Source organism: Pelodiscus sinensis, chromosome 4 (genome assembly GCF_049634645.1).
Source record: "Pelodiscus sinensis isolate JC-2024 chromosome 4, ASM4963464v1, whole genome shotgun sequence".
Taxonomy (NCBI): domain Eukaryota; kingdom Metazoa; phylum Chordata; order Testudines; family Trionychidae; genus Pelodiscus; species Pelodiscus sinensis.
The window spans coordinates 28,365,245-28,387,202 of NC_134714.1; the positions used below are offsets into that span (position 1 = coordinate 28,365,245).

The 21,958-nt window shown below is 39.9% G+C and overlaps 1 protein-coding gene across 13 annotated transcripts in view; it reads left to right on the forward strand.

Moving 5' to 3' along the window:
* DICER1 (dicer 1, ribonuclease III) overlaps window positions 1–21,958 on the forward strand; it is a 110,901-nt gene that overhangs the window by 25,700 nt on the left and 63,243 nt on the right. For 4 of the 13 annotated variants that reach the window (XM_075926644.1, XM_014578870.2, XM_075926642.1 and 1 more), the window contains 7 exons: window positions 1,821–1,886; window positions 3,053–3,151; window positions 5,030–5,107; window positions 12,472–12,668; window positions 13,883–14,045; window positions 14,619–14,749; window positions 18,890–19,024. In XM_075926644.1, coding sequence (XP_075782759.1) covers window positions 12,525–12,668; window positions 13,883–14,045; window positions 14,619–14,749; window positions 18,890–19,024 — 573 coding nt within the window. In that variant the 5' untranslated portion in view covers window positions 1,821–1,886; window positions 3,053–3,151; window positions 5,030–5,107; window positions 12,472–12,524. Of the gene's footprint in view, window positions 1–1,820; window positions 1,887–3,052; window positions 3,152–5,029; window positions 5,108–8,647; window positions 8,709–12,471; window positions 12,669–13,882; window positions 14,046–14,618; window positions 14,750–18,889; window positions 19,025–21,958 lie in introns of all 13 variants that reach the window. The other 9 variants (XM_006133693.3, XM_075926650.1, XM_075926647.1 and 6 more) reach the window with 7 other exon arrangements.

Genomic DNA, 21,958 nt, shown 5'->3' on the forward strand with positions numbered 1-21,958 from the left:
AAAATTCTGGTTTTGTGTTTTCCCCTTGACAAGGGCAAATGCTACTCCAGAGTAATCATTGCTGATCTGCCACAATTTCCCTTTTAATCAATAAAAGTGGATTTAATATACATTATAGAAAGCAAATTTAATACATCTAAATTGTTAAATTTATTAAACCTGTTTGTTTTCAATGTGTTCTAATTGTTCAAGTCTTCTAAAGATTTTTTTGTTTTAAAATGTTTGCCCTGAAACTATTTGTTTAGGAGGGAATTGACTTCAGCGGCAGAAGGATTGGGCCCTTGATTATTTAGAAATCTTTACCGTGGAGTTAATATCAGACAGTTTTAACTGCTGACAGAATTTTAACCCTACTTTTATAAATAGGATGGTATTTTATTTTACTATATTTTGTGTAGAAAACATATGTTTTTAATGCTAATAATTGTATCTAGTCATAACACTGTTTTTGTTACTGTAATACAGCATCATGGTTTGGTTTTGTTGCATTTTGTTTTCTAAAGAATAATTTACATTTAAACACTGCTTACCTTATGGAAAAGTTTATATGATACTTGATGTTACTATGGTCTGCCAATTAGCCTTAGTTGTCAAACTGCTATTTTATTTCTTCTGAATTCTTTATTTGGTGCTAGATGGAAAGAATGGATTTTTTTGGGGGGGGGGTTAAATCCTAGAAATTCTGTGTGAAGTCTTCAGCAGTATTAGAAATGCCTGGCTTGATTACTGTTTACGTAGCTATTAGTCAAAATGCTTGAAAAATCCTGCTCAAGGTTTTCAGAGTTTTGAAATATATTTGAGAGCTCAATATGAGCCACCTTATTTAAAGGGGCCTGATTTTTAGATGAGAATGCTCAATACTTTCTGAAAATCAAGACCCTTTAAAATTAGTCTGTTTAGGCACCCCAAATTAAGTCCCTTGTGGAAACCTCAGCCTTTAGTTTTAATTAGAAGTGATTTTTTTATATTGCATTAAGAAGTCAAAACTGTTAGTCTATCATAGTGCTAAACTAACCTTGCAAAGGTTATGAACCAATGTTCTCATGTTTGATTGTTCTTAATGAATATTTGTTGTTCATTTTACCTTTATTAATCAGAAGCGAATGAATGAGTCCTGTTATTCTGGAAAAAAATAAAAATCTTCTTTTCCCACAGTAATGCCATCATACACTCTGGCTGCATCTAGACTGGCTTTCCGTTAAAAGCATTTGCGGAAAATCATGCCAGTCCAGAAGTAGCATAAAAGTATAGTGGTTATCTGTATTTTTTGAAGAAAAGAAAGGAGAAAAGTGTCTCTATATGAGATGGATACATGCCTTAATAAGTTATCTTGGGATATGAAATTCAAGCAGTTCTCTCTTTTACACAAGAGTGCAAAATATGCCATCCAAGTTTACACACTGCTCTATATTTTCCTGAATGTAATGGAAAATCCTTTGTAAGTAAAGCAGTAATTATGTTCCAGTTATTTCACCATAAAGCTAAATATTAAGTTTCACTTATTATTACCAAAATGAAGGTTTAAAGAAACACAGTGACTTAAAAAAAAGAAAAAAGCTGTAAATCTAATTGGGCTCAGCTAGCAATTATTTAGCAAAACAGAAAATATGCAAATATCTTCTGAGCACTTAAAAACTAAATTTCAGACTTTCACCGTCTGTATCACCAGCCAAGAAAAGATGTTTGATTAGATTTTGAAGGACCATGTGCTGTTGCCACAGAGCTAAATATTAAAATGCAAGAAAGCAGACTACCACATGGCATGATTGATTTTTATGGGAGTTCATGCTAAAGTGTTCTCTTTTTATATTACCTTTTAGGTTACCTGGGGTGAAACAAAATTACAGTCTTGGAAACTCTGGAAAAGCTCAGTAGCAGCATTTGAGGTAAAAATGAACACACTGAAGTAATCTTTAGGATTGTCCTTTTTTGTTAACTTTACGAGAACTGATTAGGATAGAAGTTCTTATCAGGGTTTATTTTGTATTTAACTTTTCAGTAACAGTTTGTTTACAAAAATTGACTTTAGAGCTTTTTTTATTTTTCCTCCATTTGGTGTATGGTTCAGTCAATCTGGGAATGCTTACCCATTGGATGAATAAATTAAGTAACTTACGTTACTCAATCCCTTTTCTCTATGGGGATGTACGTAGTCATGGACGCACCAAATAATATATTGCTGCTTTGAGACTATCCATACTTCTGTGTTTTCAGATGTAAGTCTGTGGAGCAGCAGTTACAATGTTTGTATTAAACTAAATTCTTTGTTAAATCCTGATAGTTGCACTTATGCATTTACATATATGTATACTTTTAAAATTGAACTTTGATTTTGGACAATGCACCATCTTACCAGATATTAACTGATCAAGAAGATATTTTGCAAATAATTCAAATATTAATGTATTGACATTTTCAGAAGGCAGTAAAATACACTCAGTGCTTTTTAATTAATCGAATGTTTGTTGAGGCTTGAATTAAAATTTGCATGAAACATAATTAGAACTTTTTTTGCCTTTTTGTTTGACTTAAAAGTGAAATGAAAATAATTTTTACAAGTGTACGCATGAAATATTGTCGTTCTTGTTGACTAGTAGCCTGTTGGTTTCCAGCAGTTGCTGCCTTTAAAATAAGATTTGTATAGTAACTTTTAAATGTCCAGATAAAACAAATCTTGTAATTTCTTTTCATTTGTTGCTAAGTCTTTTCCTTTTTTGAAATTTCATTTATTGAAATATTTTTTACTCATTTTAAAAAGTACAAATTCTGAAATGTTTACATTTGATTCTCATTATTAAACTAAAATTTTGGGGAATATTTTGTCACTTTCAGGATAGATCTTTAATACAAAATCTTACCTTGTGCTGTGTAATGATGTACATCTCTGGATGGTTTTGAGAAATTACAAAAGGGGCCTGTATGTTACTACTTTTAACCAAAATATTATTATCCATTCTTTTACAAGTTATTTGTATTTTACATTATTTACAGAGTTTTTGAGCTATTCTTTTTTTAATTTCATACTGACGTTCATTTTTATTTCATTTGATAGCAGAAGCTTGCAAATGTTGCAATTAATGTATAAACTGATAACATGATGTCAAAATGCAGTTCAAAGAACACAAACACAGAGGTCTCAGAAATTAAAACGGTAAGTCTGTGCTTTATAATATTAGAGAAACAGGTTACACACAAATATTTGTGTATCAAATGAAGCATTGACATGTTTTGAATTTCTTTAAAGGGCTAAACCTTTAGAACTATATTGCAAAGGTTTTTTAGGGTCACAATCCGGGCTAATATAAAATTATTATTTGAATAATCTGTAGTTTAATTTTATATATACACACAATTTTTACAAAATAGTATTTTCTCCATATGTTCTGACTATGCAAGAGCCAGAGCTAGCCAAAACAATTATAAATTCTTACTATTAGATTAGTCATAAACTACGAACCTTCAAAAATTTTGTGAAATGCAATATGATTAGAAATGTTTAACTTACTTTAAATTTCAGTGGTTTTTTTAAAAAAATGTAAACGTTTGTAGTGTTATGTCAACTAAAACATTATTATGCAAATGATTTAGACTAAACAAATATATCCTTTTAAAAAAGGACGGAGAGGTGGACTCTAGCCAGCGTGCCTATCAGCGTGGAAAGAAATGCAGGAAATAAGCAGCACAAAATAAGTCAGATTTGATTTAAAAGTGCTTTGTTTTAATAATAAGGCAAAAAAGTAAGGATTTGCCCTTGACTTTTAATTTTAGCTGCATATATAAATTCAGGAAAGTGAACATTGTTCAACTAAATCTTCATATGGGGAGAAAGATCTTTTTAGTGCTCTAGAACCTGGTCTGTTCCACAGCAGAAGATCCAATTAAGATTCACAACTCCAGATATGTTAATTATATAGCTGGAGTCGATGTATCTTAAATCACATTTTTCCGCTGTCCATGCACCAGGAGGTCGACAGGGACATCCTCTGAGTTTGATTTAGTGGGTCTTGTACCCTGGAAGATCGACCGTAGCAGCATCTATTTTCTGTATTGTGAAGATGTGGCCTAGGAGATTTCACAATGTAGAGTAATGCAGATGTTTTTGTTCATTTTTTTAAGTTGCAGTAGTATGCTTCTATCTGTGCTACATCTTTAGGTAACATGGAACTGTACTCAATTAGCTGATGGGGTGAATGTGTGCGGTCCCCAATCCCTCTGACTTCTGGGAGCCAGGGCTGCTTTAACGTAATAATAATAAGGCAAAAAAAGTAAGGATTTGCACTTGACTCTTAATTTTAGCTGCCTATGTAAGCTTGAAATAGCCCCAGTGAGCAATCACTGAACCTCTGAAGCTGGGTGCTTTTGGCTATGCTGCCTCCTACTCTACCCTGATATCCCCAGTATCTCCTCTGCGCTGAGGAGGCTACAGAAGGGTTATTTGTGTAGTGCTAACTCTGAACCTTCCTGAGGAATTCTCAGTAGTCTTTTTTAGGGCAGCTTTAGAGTGCCCCTCCTTTACCAGTTTGCAGAGTGGTGCAAAAAGGCTATGTCGTGGACCGGTATCTTGCTCTGTGTGTCTTTGTTCTGCTAAAATGGGAACCTTTCTTTCTGACTCTTAAGGACACTGTTTTGATATTTTTAAAGGCCTGGTCTGCATTAGAACAGTTTGCTGGCATATCTATGTCAATTAGGAGTGTGGTTATTATTTTTAAACTGTGTATTGGCAAAAGTATACTAAGTATATGCCTTTGTGCCAGCATAAAAGCCCCTTCGCTTGGATAGTTTATTTCACTCTGAGAATTGGTATAAACTATGTCACCACAATCACTCTTTTGCTGGTGTAAGCTGCAATCTACCTTAGAGGATTTCCTGGTACAACTATCGCAACAAACATTTTCTAGTATAGACCTGACCTTAGTGTCAGTTCTTGGTCTCCTTTCTCATTAGAGATACCAACATTTTAATCCAGGATGAGGGACTTCAAAAGTCCTTAATTTGCTGAGATTAAGTTCTACATTGTTCACCATTTCAGCAGGTCAGGAAGTATCCCTCAAGAACACCAGCTGTTAACAATACTACATGGGTTATAGAAGAAGCTCTTCAGAGGCAGGTCAGTCAAATATGAGCCTCAACATAATCCTGACTTCATTAAAATTATTTGAGAGGTATCGCTGAGCAACAAAACCCAGCCTTTTATTCTCTCAGTATGCTTTTTGAGAAAGCAATATTCTGCTTAAAAGTTGTATAGGGTGTTTATAAGGATGCTATCTTTTTGCTTCACATTTTGTTATACATTAACTTAAAAATCTAAGGTTTTTTGCTTCAAGAAGTGACTTAAAAATGAGGGTAAATAATTATACCATATTTCCTGTGAATGATGCCATGGGGAAACTTGTTTCTAGAATTATTTTGAATATTTTAGCTACAGTATAGTGTCTTACTACTTTTCTTGAGTTTAAAGAAAGGAAACTTGAGATCCCAAGCTTTTCTAAGAAAAGATTGGAAGACAAAACAAAAACAAAGGCTGTCTTTCTAGAATGCTTCAAGGGGATGCCAACACAGAAAAGGAGTGTCATACAATCACATTACAGAGGTTATACAAATGGGAAGGACCCATTAGGTGATCCAGTCCATATCCCAAGATCTGCTTGTTTTGACTACTTTCTAAGGGTACGTCTAAACTACATCCCTCTTTTGAAAGAGGGATGTAAATTAGACATACCGAAATTGCAAATTAAGCTGGGATTTGAATTTCTCATGTTTCATTTGCATAATCGCATCACGGCAAAACGCTATTTTGAAAGTGAAACTGCGGTCTAGACGTGGTTCTTTCGAAAAGAAAAGTCTTTTTCGAAAGATCCTGTACTTCTTTGAGGCTTTTCTAGTAGCACCTTAAAGACTAACAAAACATGTAGGTGGTATCATGAGCTTTCATGGGTGCAACCCATTTCTTCAGATGACTGGAGTATTAGAAGTGTGGATCCAAGAATAAATAAGGGAAGGGGAGTGGGGAAGAGAAACAAAAAAGAGAAAGAAGGAGGAGAGAAGGAAAAACTTTAATCTGCCTGGACACTTATTAATGAATCTACAAGTCATCTGTTATTTTAGGCCAGTTCCACAAGCTTGAATACACAATGAAGGATTGGAACTTAACTTCATTTACAAGTTTAATTCTTATGCAAATGGTATGAACAGGGAAATGGGCTGGCTTGAACACTACCTTCCACATCCTAATGACTTAACCAACCAACCAAACAATGGAGGTGCTAATTGTTTTTATCAGCCTCTTGTAACCACTTGAAACATCTACTCTTTTGTCTTTTTTTTTTCTTCTCACTTCCTTTTTTCTCTCTTCTTTCCCCCTCCTCCTCCTTCCCTTATTTATTCTTGGATCCAGACTTCTAATAATCTAGTCAACTGAAGAAGTGGTTTGTGCCCATGAAAGGTCATGAGACCATCTACGTGTTTTGTTAGTCTTTAAGGTGCTACTAGACTATTTGTTAAGTTTTTCCTGGTACAGTCTAACTCGACTACCTCTCTGAAGCTGTAGAAAGAAAGAGTCTTATTTCAATTAAAGTGAAACTTTTCCCACTCCATCTGGTTACTGTTGAGGTTTTTCCCAATGTTAGAGAGAGTCTTTCATGCAAGACTTCTACTTCTCAAGTTAAAAACAAAGTGTGCTCCCAAAGTAGGCATAAATCTTTGTTAGTATAAATAATTACAATATTCTTTTAACTTTCAGTTATTATAGTTACCAAATATATTTTGATAAAGCAAATGGAAGTAAATACATTTTAATGCAGTTTTTAAGATTAGCCACAAATGTATATGCTACTGTTTTGTTAAATATTAGTATTGTAAAGGGTATATTATGTGTAGGCCTCAAGTTTGTCAAAGAAAGGACAGCTTCTGCCTCAAAGACTTTATCCGTCAGGAAAGCAGCAAATTTAAAAGCAAATAAGTCATCAGATGTACAAAAATAGGTATAGACTCTCCAGATTTTGCAGTAGTTGGCCTGGAATGCTTCCAAGTGAATATTTTGCATTTCATGATTTAATGTTTACTTTCATCTGTTGATGCTCAAGTTCCATTACATTTTCTTCATTGATACCTACCAGACAGAACACGATATCATTTTTGATCTTTCTGGGTTTTATTTGAAATGATGTATTGGGCTGATATAGATAACTTATTTTTCTAAAAATAAGATGGTGTTTGAGTACTATAGCTAAAGATGGCAGTTAAGCAGAGAAGTTCTAATGCAGTTTTTGTACATTTGATGAATTACTTGCTTTTAAATTTGCTGCCTATCCTGACGGATTCATTCCCGGAAACACTTTTCCTCAACATCTAAGAGTGTTATTTAGAAGAGAAATAGAATCAGGAACTAACTTTAACATCACTAAGATTGTCAGATGACACAGTGGTTCAAGGTTAGTGACTGCTGAAAGAACAGAGTACTTAAAAACTATTGGATATGAAAACATCATCTGCTGATGAAAACAGAAAAATCCTAAAATATTTCTCTGATCCATGTATACAATACATTATGCACACCAAAACTATGTTAAAAATAGTTATAAAGTCAAGCACTGACAAGTAAGGAAATGCCATATATTGAATTGTATGTGCACCTTAATTCAGCTCTGTTGTGCATACTAGTTTTTCCATGGACTCCTGCTCTCATTTTGCTCACAAGAGAAATGGTGCTTACTTACTGAGCTACTACTCAATGTTTTGTTTTCTCATTTTTTGTGACCCCCTTGCCTTGTTTGCTGCATACTATTCAAATCCTGTTCTGAACACAGCATTATTAATTTTCTTGGGGTTTTCTGTGTCACTCATCTCTATAGTATCCACTAGGGATGCAAGAAGTTAACCCGGTAATTTTATTGGCCTGCTTAAAAGGTAACCAGTTAACTGCCTGTGGTGGGTTGCGCCAGCTTGACACCCTCCACCCATGGCAGGGCCGGAACCATAGCAGCCCCCATGACCCACGGGCTAGTGGTTAACCTGTTAAACAAATCTTTTAACTAGTTAACTGTAGGCGGTTTTTACATCTCTAGTATCTATAGGCTCCACAAACAAATTTATCTGAATTTAGGGGGGGGTGGTATCCCCATTGTACAGATGGGGAGCAGAGAACAGACATTAAGGTCCAAAGTTTCCACGTTTGATTCGATCCCAAACGTCAGGGCAATCCCTTCCTCTGGGTCAGGCATCCTTGAGATCCCCCTCAGAGAGAGGGGCCCCCTGCTGCTCATCCCTCCATTGTGGCATCATCTGCGGCCTTCCAGGGGATAGGCACGAAAGGTTCCTCATCCTCCTCACTGGTTGAAGCACTCGGTGAGTCTCTCCCCTCCATGCCTTCCATGGACTTGAGGTCCCACCAGGAACTCCTTTTGTCACCTTGCACAGAGTTTGGGGGCCAGGAGGAGAGGGTGTCAGAGGATTTGGGTCCCATGGTTGATATCTTATGGCCCAATACCCTTACCAGAGTGGCCTTGCTGATCAACAAGACCGTGACCAAAATCACAAAGACCCTCTGGCAAACCCTGGCCTCTATCCTGCCTATGGACAAGAAAATCAAGCAGAGGTACTTTGTGTCACAGGAGGAGAATGAGTACCTTTTTCTCCCACCTGCCTCCAGGGTCTCTGATGGTCCAGTCAGAGAACCAGAGGGAAAGGCCAGCCGGGCACTACTCCTAAAGGTAGGGATGCCAAGAAAATGGACCTCTTGGACAGAAAGGCCTATGCATCCGGGAGTCTTCAACTCTGCATAGCGAACCAGCAGGTCCTACTGAGTCGCTATGCGTATAACACTTGGGCAACTCTGGGCAAGTTTGCTGAATTGATCTCAATCTGAGTTTAGAGCCCCACTCAGGGAAAAATTTCTGGCTATTGTTCACACACCTAATTTGGAATGTGGGCAACACCTCTTGAAGAACAAAAGTTATGGAAAGTAGCAACAGTTATTTTTCTCATCTTACATCCATGCCCATCTTTGGCAAGATCACAGTCTAATTTGAAAGCTAAGCAAAAATGCCTCTGGCCTTTAGTCGGAGGTGAGAGAGATTCCATATTTATATACAGGGCTCGACAAATAATGTAATCTACTTGCCCGTGGCGAGTAGATTACAACCTGGAAGAGCCAGCGCAGAGCGATCTGCGCATGTGCAGAGTGCAGAACCTCACGGCTGGCGAGCCCTGTATGTGTGTATATCACCTCCAGGTAAAGGCCAGAGGCATTTTTCCTTAGCTTTTAGATTAGATATATATATATATATGAAAAACCCTGCTGCTGTTGAAGGTTGAGATGATGCTTCAGAAGGAGGGCTTTTTAACCCAGAGTCCCATGACATTGTTATTTCAGATGCTATTTTCTTGATGTAAGAGTGTCTGTCATTGCATGGCATTACTCATATGTTCTCATTAGAGATATCATGATGCTGTTTGTTTCACCTTAGGGTAGTGGTTGCTTCAGTATTATGACGAAAAAATTTAACTATGGTAGTTGCATTCTATCATCTTACATTTCTCCTGATTTTAATTTGCCTATGTGATGGGTTGCATCAAAGTGGTCCCCTGGGAGCTGTCACATGGTATACTGATCATGCCACTGAGACCTCCTGCCTGTCCTCTAGGGTGCCCCCTCCCCTGCTAGGCCAGAAGCTCTGGTCTCCTCAACAAAGGCACAGCTCTGGGAGACCTTACTTATTGGGTCTTGACAGCACCCAGGAATACAACCTGCAAAAGGGACCAAAACCCCAGATAAATCTGTTTTATTCCATAAGGTTAGCTCTTTATCAATGAAAGAGAGAGATGCACAGCTGTAGCTCCTCCGCAAAGTTTGATAATATACATAGTGTTTTATTAAGTATAAAAAGTAGGATTTAAGTGATTGCAAGTGAAAACAGACAGATCAAAGTAAGCTACGAAATCAAAATAAATAAAACATGCCACTTAAGCCTAATACACTTAGAAACTTGTTGCATGCAAATTCTTACAATAGTTCTAATCTTTTTTCTCAATCTAGGCAGGCTCTTAGCTTGGTCCTGATCTTTCCTTCTGTTCTTAGATATTTCCAGCAGGCATCTTTGGTAGCAAGTGAGGGTCTCCTAGTATGTGGCAGGCTTTCATGTTGTTTGGTTTCCCACCTTTATATCCCATTTGCCAAGGTGGGAATTCTTTGTGTTCAGTTCAGATTTTTCTCACCTCAGGTGGAAAAGTATAAGATCCAAAATAGGTTCCAGCGTCAGGTGGCCTTGTCATATGTCTTGGTAGAACCAACCACAGTTTGGGTTGACAGGAAAAACAAAAAAACGAATAGTCTAGCAGCAACCTTAAAGACTAACAAAACACGTGGATGGTATATCATGAGCTTTCGTGGGTACAACCCACTTCTTCAAATGAAAGAAGTGGGTTTCATCTGAAGAAGTGGGTTGTGTCCATGAAAGCTCATAATACCAACTACATGTTTTGTTTGTCTTTAAGGTGCTGCTAGACTATTAGTTGTTTTTTAAGTTTTTCTAGTTACAGTCTAACTCGGCTACCCCTCTGAAGCTTTTGAACATGCAAGGAAAAACAAAGCCATTAATACAGATCATTGGTTTGAATACCGAGCTATTATGTTTCTGGAGTATCACTAATGTACCTCATTAGCATATTTAGAATTATAAACAGATTCACACTTAATATTTCTAACTTCAAATACGAGAATGATATATGCACAGAAATAGAATATACACATTTTAGCAGATTGTAACTTACATTATACATTTTTCCTAAACCTCTTTGAGTTTTGCATATTCATATTCAATAGACAATTTTTATAAAGGATGGGAGGAGGGGTCCTGTGACAGGATACATAATTCTTCCTTGCCCCCACCAAAAAAGACTACAGCTCTGGCAGAGAAAGGCTGCTGTACTTTAACCCTAGAAATAGCAGCATTTGAAGGCAACTTTTTCTCATGATAGGCAAAAACAACTATGTTTTTAGAACAAATGTGATGTTCAGTCTTTTACAAACACAGGCAAAACTATTTATGGGCATGTACTTTATGCCATAAATGATAGACTTTTCCACTCTGTGTGAAATACACATTCCTTTTTGGAATTCTGTAGCTGTGTTCTTCCAAACTTTTAACTATGCCTACTTAGTTGAAACTAAAATATTAGATCCAGTCTGCCAAATTTCAGCAATGCTGTCATACTATTCCTTGGCAAATGAAGTGTGTGTCTCTTCTCTTTCATAATATGTTTTGATCTAGGGAAAAGTGCATTGGGCTGGAAGCCCAAATAGCATGAGTCTGAGTCTTTCCGTTTCCAGTAGATGGCATTAATAATTGTGTGACTGCTAAATATAAATATTGGTATGAAAGTCTTGGGTATCCTATTCCTTGAGGTAAGTTGAAGATCCTAAAACACTGCTGAGAATAGAACTTCTATGATGAAGCAAATCTGATCAAGTAAACCAGACTACCTATCAGAATAATTAGGCCAAAGCTTCATGCTTGTCCATGCTGTCTGCTAAATGAGGCTATTCCTGCATATATCCACAAAGCACTATGTGGCACACAAGTGAATAATCCTTTTGAACTATGGAATCACATACTTTTTTCTAAAAGGTGGTGAAACAAGACTGCTGTGTTTTTGAATCCTTTGCTACACATTTTTAGGTCCTTGATACACACTTAATTCTGAAATTGTTACTTCTATATGTTTTTCACATCTCAGAACATCATTAAAATTAATGTATCTATTACACCATTACAAAATAAAAATATTGATTTGACTTGTATAAGTGTCTGGCTTCAAAATTAATATATTTCTTGCTGTAAAATATGTTGTACCATGGTACCCAGTGAGTTTCTAGTTTCCTTAATCTGACCAATACTCTGGGAAATACTTGGCGGGAAACCTGTATCACATTCTTTTGCTGGAAAAATTCTGATAAGGAAATACACACTTATAACTGTTTGTTGTTTTCAGAATTTGAGAGAGATGAGGTGGGTAAGGTATTATTTTTATTGGATGAACTTTCTAGAATTTTATCAGCTTACTCTGTTTCCCTTAAAATGGAAGTAGCACAAATGTGTTACTTCTCATATCTTGAAACTGAATGTATTTCTGGACCTTGTAAAGATTATTAACGGAATAAGGGCCAATTCAAGAGTATGAATTTAATGTTATTCTGGGTTTCCCCTTAAAAATGTGGTTTCTCTGAGTTTCTATGACACTGGTTAATAATATGCTGTCCTCAGTATAAATATGAAATTGATATTAGATGTCTTAGTTTATCTCTTACTTATTGTTGCTATTTGTTCTGTCAATAATGGGTAAAAAAAAGAGGCTAGAACTTGCAAGAAATAAAATTCCAATAAAGGTGTTCCCAGATCAACTCATACTGAAAGCCTGTCTTTTGCTTGATGCTTTTAATAATGCATGATTTTAATGCCTTATTTTTTTTCATAGTAAGCTGTGCTGGAAAAAAAATGCAATGAAAGAAACACTGGATGAATGAATGAATGAAAATCCCTGCTTTGCAATCCCTCAGCATGGCAGGACTTCAGCTTATGACCCCTGCTTCCTCACCAATGGGTCCTTTTTTTGGACTTCCATGGCAGCAAGAAGCAATTCATGATAACATTTACACACCAAGAAAATATCAGGTATGAATGACAATATTATTTTTCATTCTGTCAGTTTATACAAGGTTAACTAGGGGCTGCATCTCCTGCTCGCTACACTCACCAACCCTCCTCTCAGCCAGAGGGGCCAAGGCCACTCTGGCCTGGATTCTTCTCCTCCCACCCCCACTGGCTGCCAGGGAGGGCCCGGCCCCAGCTCTCTTCCCCCGGCTCTTTCTTGCCCTTTCCTCCTCCACTGCTAGGGAGGAGCTGAGCTTGCCCTGGCCCCGGCTCTCCGCTACTGGGCAGGGCCGGGCCATGGTACACCAGCCCCAGCTCTCACCCCAACCTAGGGGATGCATGAGGTGGCTGGGGCGTGGGATCTCGGCCAAGGGTTTGTGTGAAGCGGCTGGGGAGGGGGCATGGCTCCTGCCACCTTGGAGCATTAGAGAGGAGGAGGCCATGTGTTGGCTTGTGGCTTCCGCCCCTCCTGGTACACCGAGTAGGGGAGAGGTTGAGCTCTCATGGCTGCCCCCACTCTCCCCAAACATTGGGGAGGGGAGAGGCTGCATAACTCCTGGGGCAGTGCTGCTCACAGCTTCCACCCTCCCCCAGCCAGAGCACGAGGGAGGGGGGCTGGGGTAATGTGCCACCCTAGCCTCACACTTACTTGGAGGGCCATGTGGGGGGAGTTCATTCGCATGTTTGCATCCCTCTGTGTACGGGCCTGGAGAGGCTGCAGCCAATAGGGCTGTGGGCGAAGAGCTCAGTCAGTGGCTATCCCATGTAGAGATTTGAGACTGCTGCTACCTTTGATCTTATGGATCTGGTCTTTTTGCTCAATTGAAGTGGGGATTGGGGGGGCTCATATTTGTAGATCTGGAAGTCATCTGCAGGAATTAAAGCAAGGAGCCCTAACTAGGGATATCACTACATGTAATAGAGATGTATTTAAACAGGTATTTACAGGATTGGCAAAGTGAGGTGCTATATAAGCCACATTGCGTTTTAAAAGCTAGAGCTGATCGCTTGTTTTCATGTTTTGAGTGAAACCTGACAATGTGCTTTATGGTCAATACATTTCTTGTTCTGTAAAGTTATTGACAGTTCTGGGAACTTAAGTTAGCTTTAAAAGTACCTTTTGGCTCATCCTCAGTTCATGGAGGTACAACTTCTGTGGACAGTTTTTGCTTTTGTTCATTATTTTTACTTACTCCATCCATTCAACTAGTGACTTTTATCATTTGCAAATCTAGGTTGAACTGCTTGAAGCAGCTTTGGATCATAATACAATAGTCTGTTTAAACACTGGCTCAGGGAAGACATTTATTGCAGTACTACTCACTAAAGAGCTGTCTTATCAGATCAGGAGAGACTTCAACAAAAATGGAAAGAGAACTGTTTTCTTGGTCAATTCAGGTAAGGAAAAAATGGGTTGGGGGTGCGTGTGTATTTGTTTATTTAAAGGAATAATTCTTAATAAAAGTTAGATAAAATTGGCAAGCTTTGATTCTGACATGCTGCACAAAATTGATGGATAGAATTACATTTATTGAGTCTGGCATAGTTTTCATAAAAGGTGTAAAGGCTTTTTCGTGTCCCTTATTACATATCCTTCTTGTATTGGTTGAAAAGTTGAGTTTTTTTCCACTAGAAACTCAATTTTTTTATGTTGTTTTGCTAATTCCCAAGACCTGAATAAAAAGTGAGGGCCAGTTTACTTTGAAATGCTGTTTAACTTCTGATTTCTCTTGGTGGGGGATTAGTGGCAAACAATGAATGGAATATTGTAAGCTATTATACTTCTCTGTATGGCATTCAATCTTTGTCTTATAATTGTTTATATCTAGTTTAGTTAATTTGTTTATTTACTTTTATAATATTTTAAAGGTGTTATGAAACTCATAGTTACAGTGGCATGTACACTTAAGACTAAGGTATTTAAATTTTTTTACCATTTTTAATTGAAAATTGAAAACTTGTTTTTTAAAGCAAATCAAGTTGCTCAGCAAGTATCAGCTGTCAGAACACATTCAGATCTGAAGGTGGGGGAGTATTCAAGTTTAGAAATAATTGAATCATGGACAAAGGAAAAGTGGAATCTAGAATTTGCTAAACATGAGGTAAGATATATAATACAAACAAGTGAAAAGTTTATAGTGCAGTCAAGCTGAGGAAGAAACTTATTTTTTACCAAAACTAAATGCCCTTTTTATGTTGGTTGAAAAATTCAACATACTTGGGGTATTTAGATCCAAACATAGAGATGCAATAATCTTGAGAGTACCATTGTGTACCTTTTGTGAAGCTGGGCTTTCAGTACTCCCTTTTTCAATCACCCTATCATCCATGTCTCTGTTGATGCAGAAGAAATTTTGAACTTCCACGATATGCTTTAGGACAGCGGTCTCCAAACTTTTTAAGCACAGATCATTTTTTCAGTTTAAGTGCAATTTAAGATCTACCACAAACCTCCACTTCTTTCCTGCCCCTTCTTTGAGGCCTTGTCCCTTCTCCACCCCTTCTCTGAGGCCTCACCTGCTTACTCCACCCATCCTCACTCACTTTCACCAGGCTGGGATAGGGGGTTGGGGTACAGGCTCTGGTCTTGGGCCAAGGGGTTTGGAGTGTGGGAGGGGTTTGGAGCTTAGCCCAGGGTGGGGGATTGGGGACCGGGAGGGATTTCAGGGTGCAAGCTTTGGGAAGGAGTTTGGGTGCAGCGGGACTCATCTCTGGGGCAGGAGGTTGAGTGTAGGAGCAGATTCAGGGCAGAGACAGCGGTTCATGAAGTAGGCTCTGGCTGGGCATCATTTAACTGAGACAGCTTCTGGGTGATGGAGCAGTGGGGTTAAGGCAGGCTTACTCCTTCCCTGGCCCTGCACCACTCCTGAAAGCTGCTGGCATATACAGCAATGGCACCATGTGCTGCCCCTAATTTACAGGCACTGAACCCACAGCTTCTGCTGGCCTCGGTTCCCTGTTACTGTTCACTGAGAGCTGCAGGAGTGGTGTCTGCAGGCAAGGACACCATGTGAAGACCCCCTGCTCTGCCTTTCTCAGGGGCTGCCAGGACATGTCAGCCACTTCCAGGAGCAGCAATTGCCATATAATTACTCAAAGTATTAAATGTAAGCATAAGATAAAAATCAAAATTTATAAAATGCACAGAATAGTCAAAAACAAAAAAACAACACAATCTGCAAGCAGTAAAAGTAGTAACAACAACTCCCATGCATGTGTTGGGTCAGGAGATGAGAGTGAAGGACAGTGTGTGTTTTGAGTATGACAGACACACACAGTGTAAGAGTGACAGAGATTTGCATTGCCAAGCTCCCTCTGTCCACTTAGCTCTGTGTGGAGATAGGATATAGGAATGGGGAGAAGAGGGACACCCTGACATCATCCCCCCCCCTTCCACATCCTGCACAGCAAGCGGGCAGTTCCCAGGGGGTCAGCTCCAAGGCAGAGGGCAGGAGCAGCATGACAGTGGGTGGAGGGGCCACTGAAGGCCCAGCACTTGATAGCTTCCTGGACAAACCAGTCAAGATCACTTGTCAGAGGCTCGAAGTCTACCAGTAGATCCCTATCTTCTGGTTGGTGACCACTTCTTTAGGACCTTTTATACTATACTACTTCCTCAACTAGTTTTTTATAGCTTTCTGAATACTCATACATTGGAAATTTTGGAGGTTTCCACCTACATTCCTGCTATGCTGCACAGCTTCCTATTAAGCTCCACATAAGGGCCAAGGGCTGCAGTGGGGAGAGATGCCTCTTCCCAAATCCTGAAGCTGCTGAGGCCAGAATGGAGACCCCTGCCCCCTGCTCAGGGAGATTAGAAAAATTACAAAAACAGGAAACCCAGAAATAAAGAGGTATTTCAGCAATCTCAGTATTGATTGGGTAGAGAATGAAATGCCTGCTAGCTGCATGGAAACTTTTAAAATATACCATAATAGAGGCTCAAACTATATCTGTTCCCCAAATAATAACAACAAATTGTAAGAAGACCAGAAAATGCTAGTGTGGCTAAGCAGAGGAAAAGAGGCAGTTAGAAATCCTTTAAAATTTGGAAATCTAAAATCATATTCTGAAAAAGGGCATAACCTCTAGCAAGTAAAATGTAAAAGTATAATTAGGCAAGCTAAAAAAAGAAATTTGAAGAGCAACTAGCAAGAGAGACAAACAGCAAAAGTTAGAGTACATCATAAGCAGGAACGTTGCCAGACAGTCAATTTGGCTGCTGGGCAATCAAGGTATTAAAAGAGCACTCAAGGGGGACAAGATGATTGCAGAAAAACTAAGTGAATTCTTTCCATTGGTCTTCACTGCAGAAGATGTAGAATACTAGAACTGGACGAGACCTTGAGAGGTCATCAAGTCCAGTCTCCTTCCCTCGTGGCAGGACCATGCACCATCTAGATCAGTGGTCACCAACCAATGGATCAGGATCTACTGGTAGATCTTGGAGCCTCTGACAGGTGTTCCTTGCTAGTTTGGCTGGGAGCTATCAAGGGCCAGCACTTCAACTGTCCCTCCCAACACTGCCCTATTGCTCTTGCCCAGAGCCTCAGAGCTGCCCCCGGGAGCCTCCTGCTTGTTGTGCAGGTTGCAGGAGACTGAAGCAGGGGGCACTGATATCACTCTGGCCCCATCCCCTGGACCCCATCTTCACAGAGTAAGGAGGACCGGGCCTTAGCAAAGAGGTGCAGCAGGGGCAGGGCCTAAGAGAAGGGGCAGGGTAGAGGTACTTGGGTTTCAGGTAGATCTTGGACTGACTTTACTTTAAAAAATGATCTTGTGCTTAAAAAGGTTGGAGACCACTGATCTAGATCATCCTTGATAGATGTCCATCTAACCTGCTCTTAAATATCTCCAGTGATGGAAATACCATGGGAAATTCCTATACCTGAATCATTTTTTTGAGGTGACATTTCTGAGGAACTGTCCACGAATGAGGAATCAATATAGAAGGTTTTTCAAACAATTGATTAAATTAAGTAGAAATAAGTCACCATGATCACATGGTCTGCTCCCAAGAGTTATGAAAGAACTGAAATATGAATTTGCAGAGCTACTAACTGTGGTATGTAATAAGAATATTAAAATGAAGATAATCAGCTAATTGAGTAGTTGATGTAATTTCCATCCACTATTCGATTAGTCAATAAGGGGTGGGGGTGCTCACCACCCCCACTGGGGCTCGGTGGTTTAAATGTAGTAGGAGTATTAGCAGCGTGGTTCCTACTACATTTAAACTGCAGAGCCACAGCAGGATTAGTTCCTTGGGATGGCGCGAGCTGGGACTAAGCAGTCCCTAATCATGCCACCTCAGGAGCTAACTGGGCTGTACTTCTGCCTTTTAAATATAGTGAGAGCCACTTGTCTCTTACTACATTTAAAAGGCAGAAGGGCAGTGGGGGACAGGGCGTGAGGTGGGAATCAGCTGATTCCCAGCTCTTGACCAGTCCCAGATGCTGCCCCTCTGCGGAGACAGTACTGGGGGGGGGGGGGAGACCAGCTTTTAAGCCACTCTTGGGGCTCCCTGCCCCCATCTCCACAGGGTGTCATCTCTCCTGGGGCTCTCTACCCCCAAGTCATTGGTCTTGCGGGCTACCGGCTCTGCTCCCAGCCGCCTTCAACCTCTGCAGCCAGGGATCTCTGGTCTAGCAACATCTGTTACAGATGTTGCTAGACCATAAGAGTCCTGGACAAGAGAGGCTCAGCCTGTGGTCATGGATTAGGAGAGAAGGCCAATTCATTAATTAGCATCTGGTTAAAAGTCGGGAAACTAATAGTAGGAATAAGTGGTCCATTTTCACAATGAAGAGAGATGAATAGTGCCATTACCTGAGGACCTGCACAGGGACCAGTATCAATCAACATATTTATAAATGATCTTGGAAAAGGGGAAGATAGTGAGGTGACAAAGTTTGAAGGTGATACAAAATTACTCAGAACAATTAATTCCAAAGCTGACTGTGATGTGTTAAATTGGATGACCGATCAAGAAAATGACAGAAGAAATTCACTGTTGATATGTGCAAAGTAATGTGCTTTGGAAAACATAATAAAAAATACCTATACAAAATGATGGATTGTAAATTAGCTGTTGTCACTCAGAAAAATTGAACTGTCCAGGGGTTATCCTGGGTTGTTCTGAAAACCTCTGCTTCGTGTAGAGTGATCATTTGAAAAACTAGCAATGTTTATGGTAACATACTATTAGCTAGTAGTAGTTACATTTCTCTTTGTATTTTTAGGTTCTGGTTATGACATGCTATGTCATTTTGAATGTTTTGAAAAATGAATATTTATCCCTGTCAAATATTAATCTGCTGGTGTTTGATGAGTGCCATCTTGCAATCCAGGACCATCCATATCAAGAAATTATGAAGGTAGGTCGCAGTTATTTAACCTTTTTATCTTCAGCGTCTCTAATTGCACTGTGATCAGATTACAAATAGGGATGTTAACAGCTAGCAGACTAACTATTTAACCGATTAGCAATTGCTTATTGGTTAACAGTCCCAGTTAACTGCAACAACCCCCACCCGCCCGCATGCTCTGCATTTAAAACTTGTACTGGGAGGCTAGTTCAGGCCCAGCCTGCTGATTCAAGTTTTAAATGACGAGCATGCAGGGGAATCAGCTCCCGCCTGCTGCCCCTGTCTGTGGGAACCCGAGCTCCCCATAGGCAGAGGGTACTCTGCCATCCTCAGAGCAGCCTCTGTCCACGGCAAGCCTGGGCCCACTGTGGACAGAGGTTACCCTGCAGCAGCAGCTCCTGTCTACAGGCCATCTGGATGCCCCACGGACAGAGGCTGCTCTGTGGAATGTTGGAGCAGCTTCTGTCCTTGGGGAGCTTGAGCCCCCACACGGACAGGGTGGTTGTTCCCCCACGCTACTGCCTTTGTATCAGGTAGGAGGCAGGAACTGGTCTGTGCAGGGGGCTCATTTTTAATCTGGCAGCAGTGCGAGGTGGCAAGGGGCTCCCCAGGAGTGAGGCCAGGAGCGTGCTGGCTACTGACCTCACCCCCAGGGATGATTGAATAGACATGTAACCACTTAGAATTGTTGAAGTTATATGATTACTATATTAAACGATTTCTAACATCCCTAATCACAAATCTGTTAATGAAAAGCACACTGGGCAGTGTATAGCAATGGTCTCCAACCTTTTTAACCACAAGATCCCTTTTGCATTTTAAGTGCAATGTAAGATCTACCTCAAACCCAAATCCCCTTGCCTGGCTTCCTTCCTGCCCCTTCTTTGAGGCCCTGCCCCTCCTCCACCCCTTCTCAGAGGCCTCACTCTGCGCACTCCATCACCCTTTCTCCCCCATCCTCACTTACTTTCACCAGGCTGGGGTAGGGGGTTGGGATGCAGGCTCTGGTCTTGGGCCAAGGGATTTGGAGTGTGGGAAAGGCTTGGGGCTTAACCCTGGGTGGGGGATTGAGGTCCAGGCTAGGGTTGCCAGATGGTTTCAACAAAAATACCTGACACATTTGACATTACATCACAATCTACATTACACCTTATTTAGAAAATAACGGACATTTATGTTTTCTCAATTTGTTTCCTGAACAGAAATCTCAAATACTGAATTGTCCAGTTCAAAACCAGACACCTGGCAACCCTACTGCCAATACTACTCTTGGCATTTGAGACTGGTTCTCAAACATCTAAAAACATAAGAACAGCCATACTATGTCAGATCAAAGGTCTGTCTAGCGCAGTAGCTTGTCTTCCAGACACTGGAGCAGCCCCTGCTTGCAGGGCAGTCAGGCCTGCCGCGCACAGGGGCTGCTCCAGACAACAGCAGACTCTGTTTGTGGTGGGCCCCCTGCAGGGCTAGAGCAGGCTCCTGCCTGCAGCAGCTGCGGAGCTGCTCTACCCCCCATGGTGCCATGTGTTGCCTTCATCTAAGGCACTGAGCCCACAGCTTCTGCTGGCTACGATTCCCCATTACTGATAAATGGGAGCCGCAGGAATGGTGTCTGCAGGCAAGGACATATGTGGTGACCAGACCCTCTGCTTTGCCTATCTCTACGGCTGCAGGGACATGCCAGCCACGTCCAGGAGCAGCAGTTACCATAGGGATAAATACTCCAGTGAAGACAGGTTAGGCATTTTAGAACTCACTACTCAAAGAATTAAATATTATAAGAGTAAGAGAGAAATGAAAATTATGAAATGCACAGATCAGTCAAAACCCCAAAGAAAAACACTTTGCAAGCAGTAAAAGAAGTAACAACAACCCCCCATGTATGTGTTGAGTTGGGAGAGGAGAGTGAAGGACAGTGTGTGTTTGTGAGAATGACAGACACACTGTGTGTGTGTGTGTGTGTGTGTGTGTGTGTGTGTGTGTGTGTGTGTGTGTGACAGATTTGCATTGCCAAGCTCCCTCCATCCCCTTCTCTCTGTGGAGATAGGATACATGAGTGGGGGGAAGAGGGACACCCTGATATCAGCGTTCCCTTTCTCCCTCCTACACCCTGCCCAAAGGGGCAGCTCCAAGGCAGAGGGCGGGAGCAGCAGGGCAGTGGGTGGAGTGGCAACTGAAGTGCAATGCATCATAGCTTTCCAGCCAAACCCGTCAGGATCACCTGTCAGAGGCTCCAAGATCTACCTGTAGATCTCAATTTACTGGTTGGTGACCACTGGTGTAAAGATTCATACTTCAAATCATTTTTGTATGTATTGCTCTCAAGTAGGAAAATATTTGAATTGTGAGTACCATTTTATGACAGAGTGATGTAGCGACCGATTATCAATACTTTAACACTTTTCAGAAATGTTACTCCCCTCATAAAAATGTTTTATTTGGTGCTCTGTAGGTTTTTGATTAAACATATTATAAACATATACTGCAGAGTTCCTTGATTGAGATAAATACCTTAGCATAAATCATCTAATTTTATATTCATATTGTGATGTTTCCATTTAAAATATGTTTAATTTCAGTTGGTGCAGTAAGACCAATTGCATTTTATTTTATTTCACATAGATGACAGGCTTTTTTCATTAAGAAAGTTGACTGGAAACAAAAATGTAACACATTTTTGTGTTCAAATTTGAGACTTGATACATGAAATGTATCTAACTTTTGCATAGCACCTTAGATATGGATTTGTTCTTTAAAAGATATATTTTTTTAAAATAGAATGCGTAAGTGTCATACCTCTTCACTAAAAAACTGAATGAGAAACAGAAGTGTAAAGTGTATTTTGGATGCTGAATTTACTGAAAAGTTATTGGAATGAACTGACACCAGTGAAAACATAGGATGGCAAAATTATCGAATTTACCATAATGTACAATTGTGATT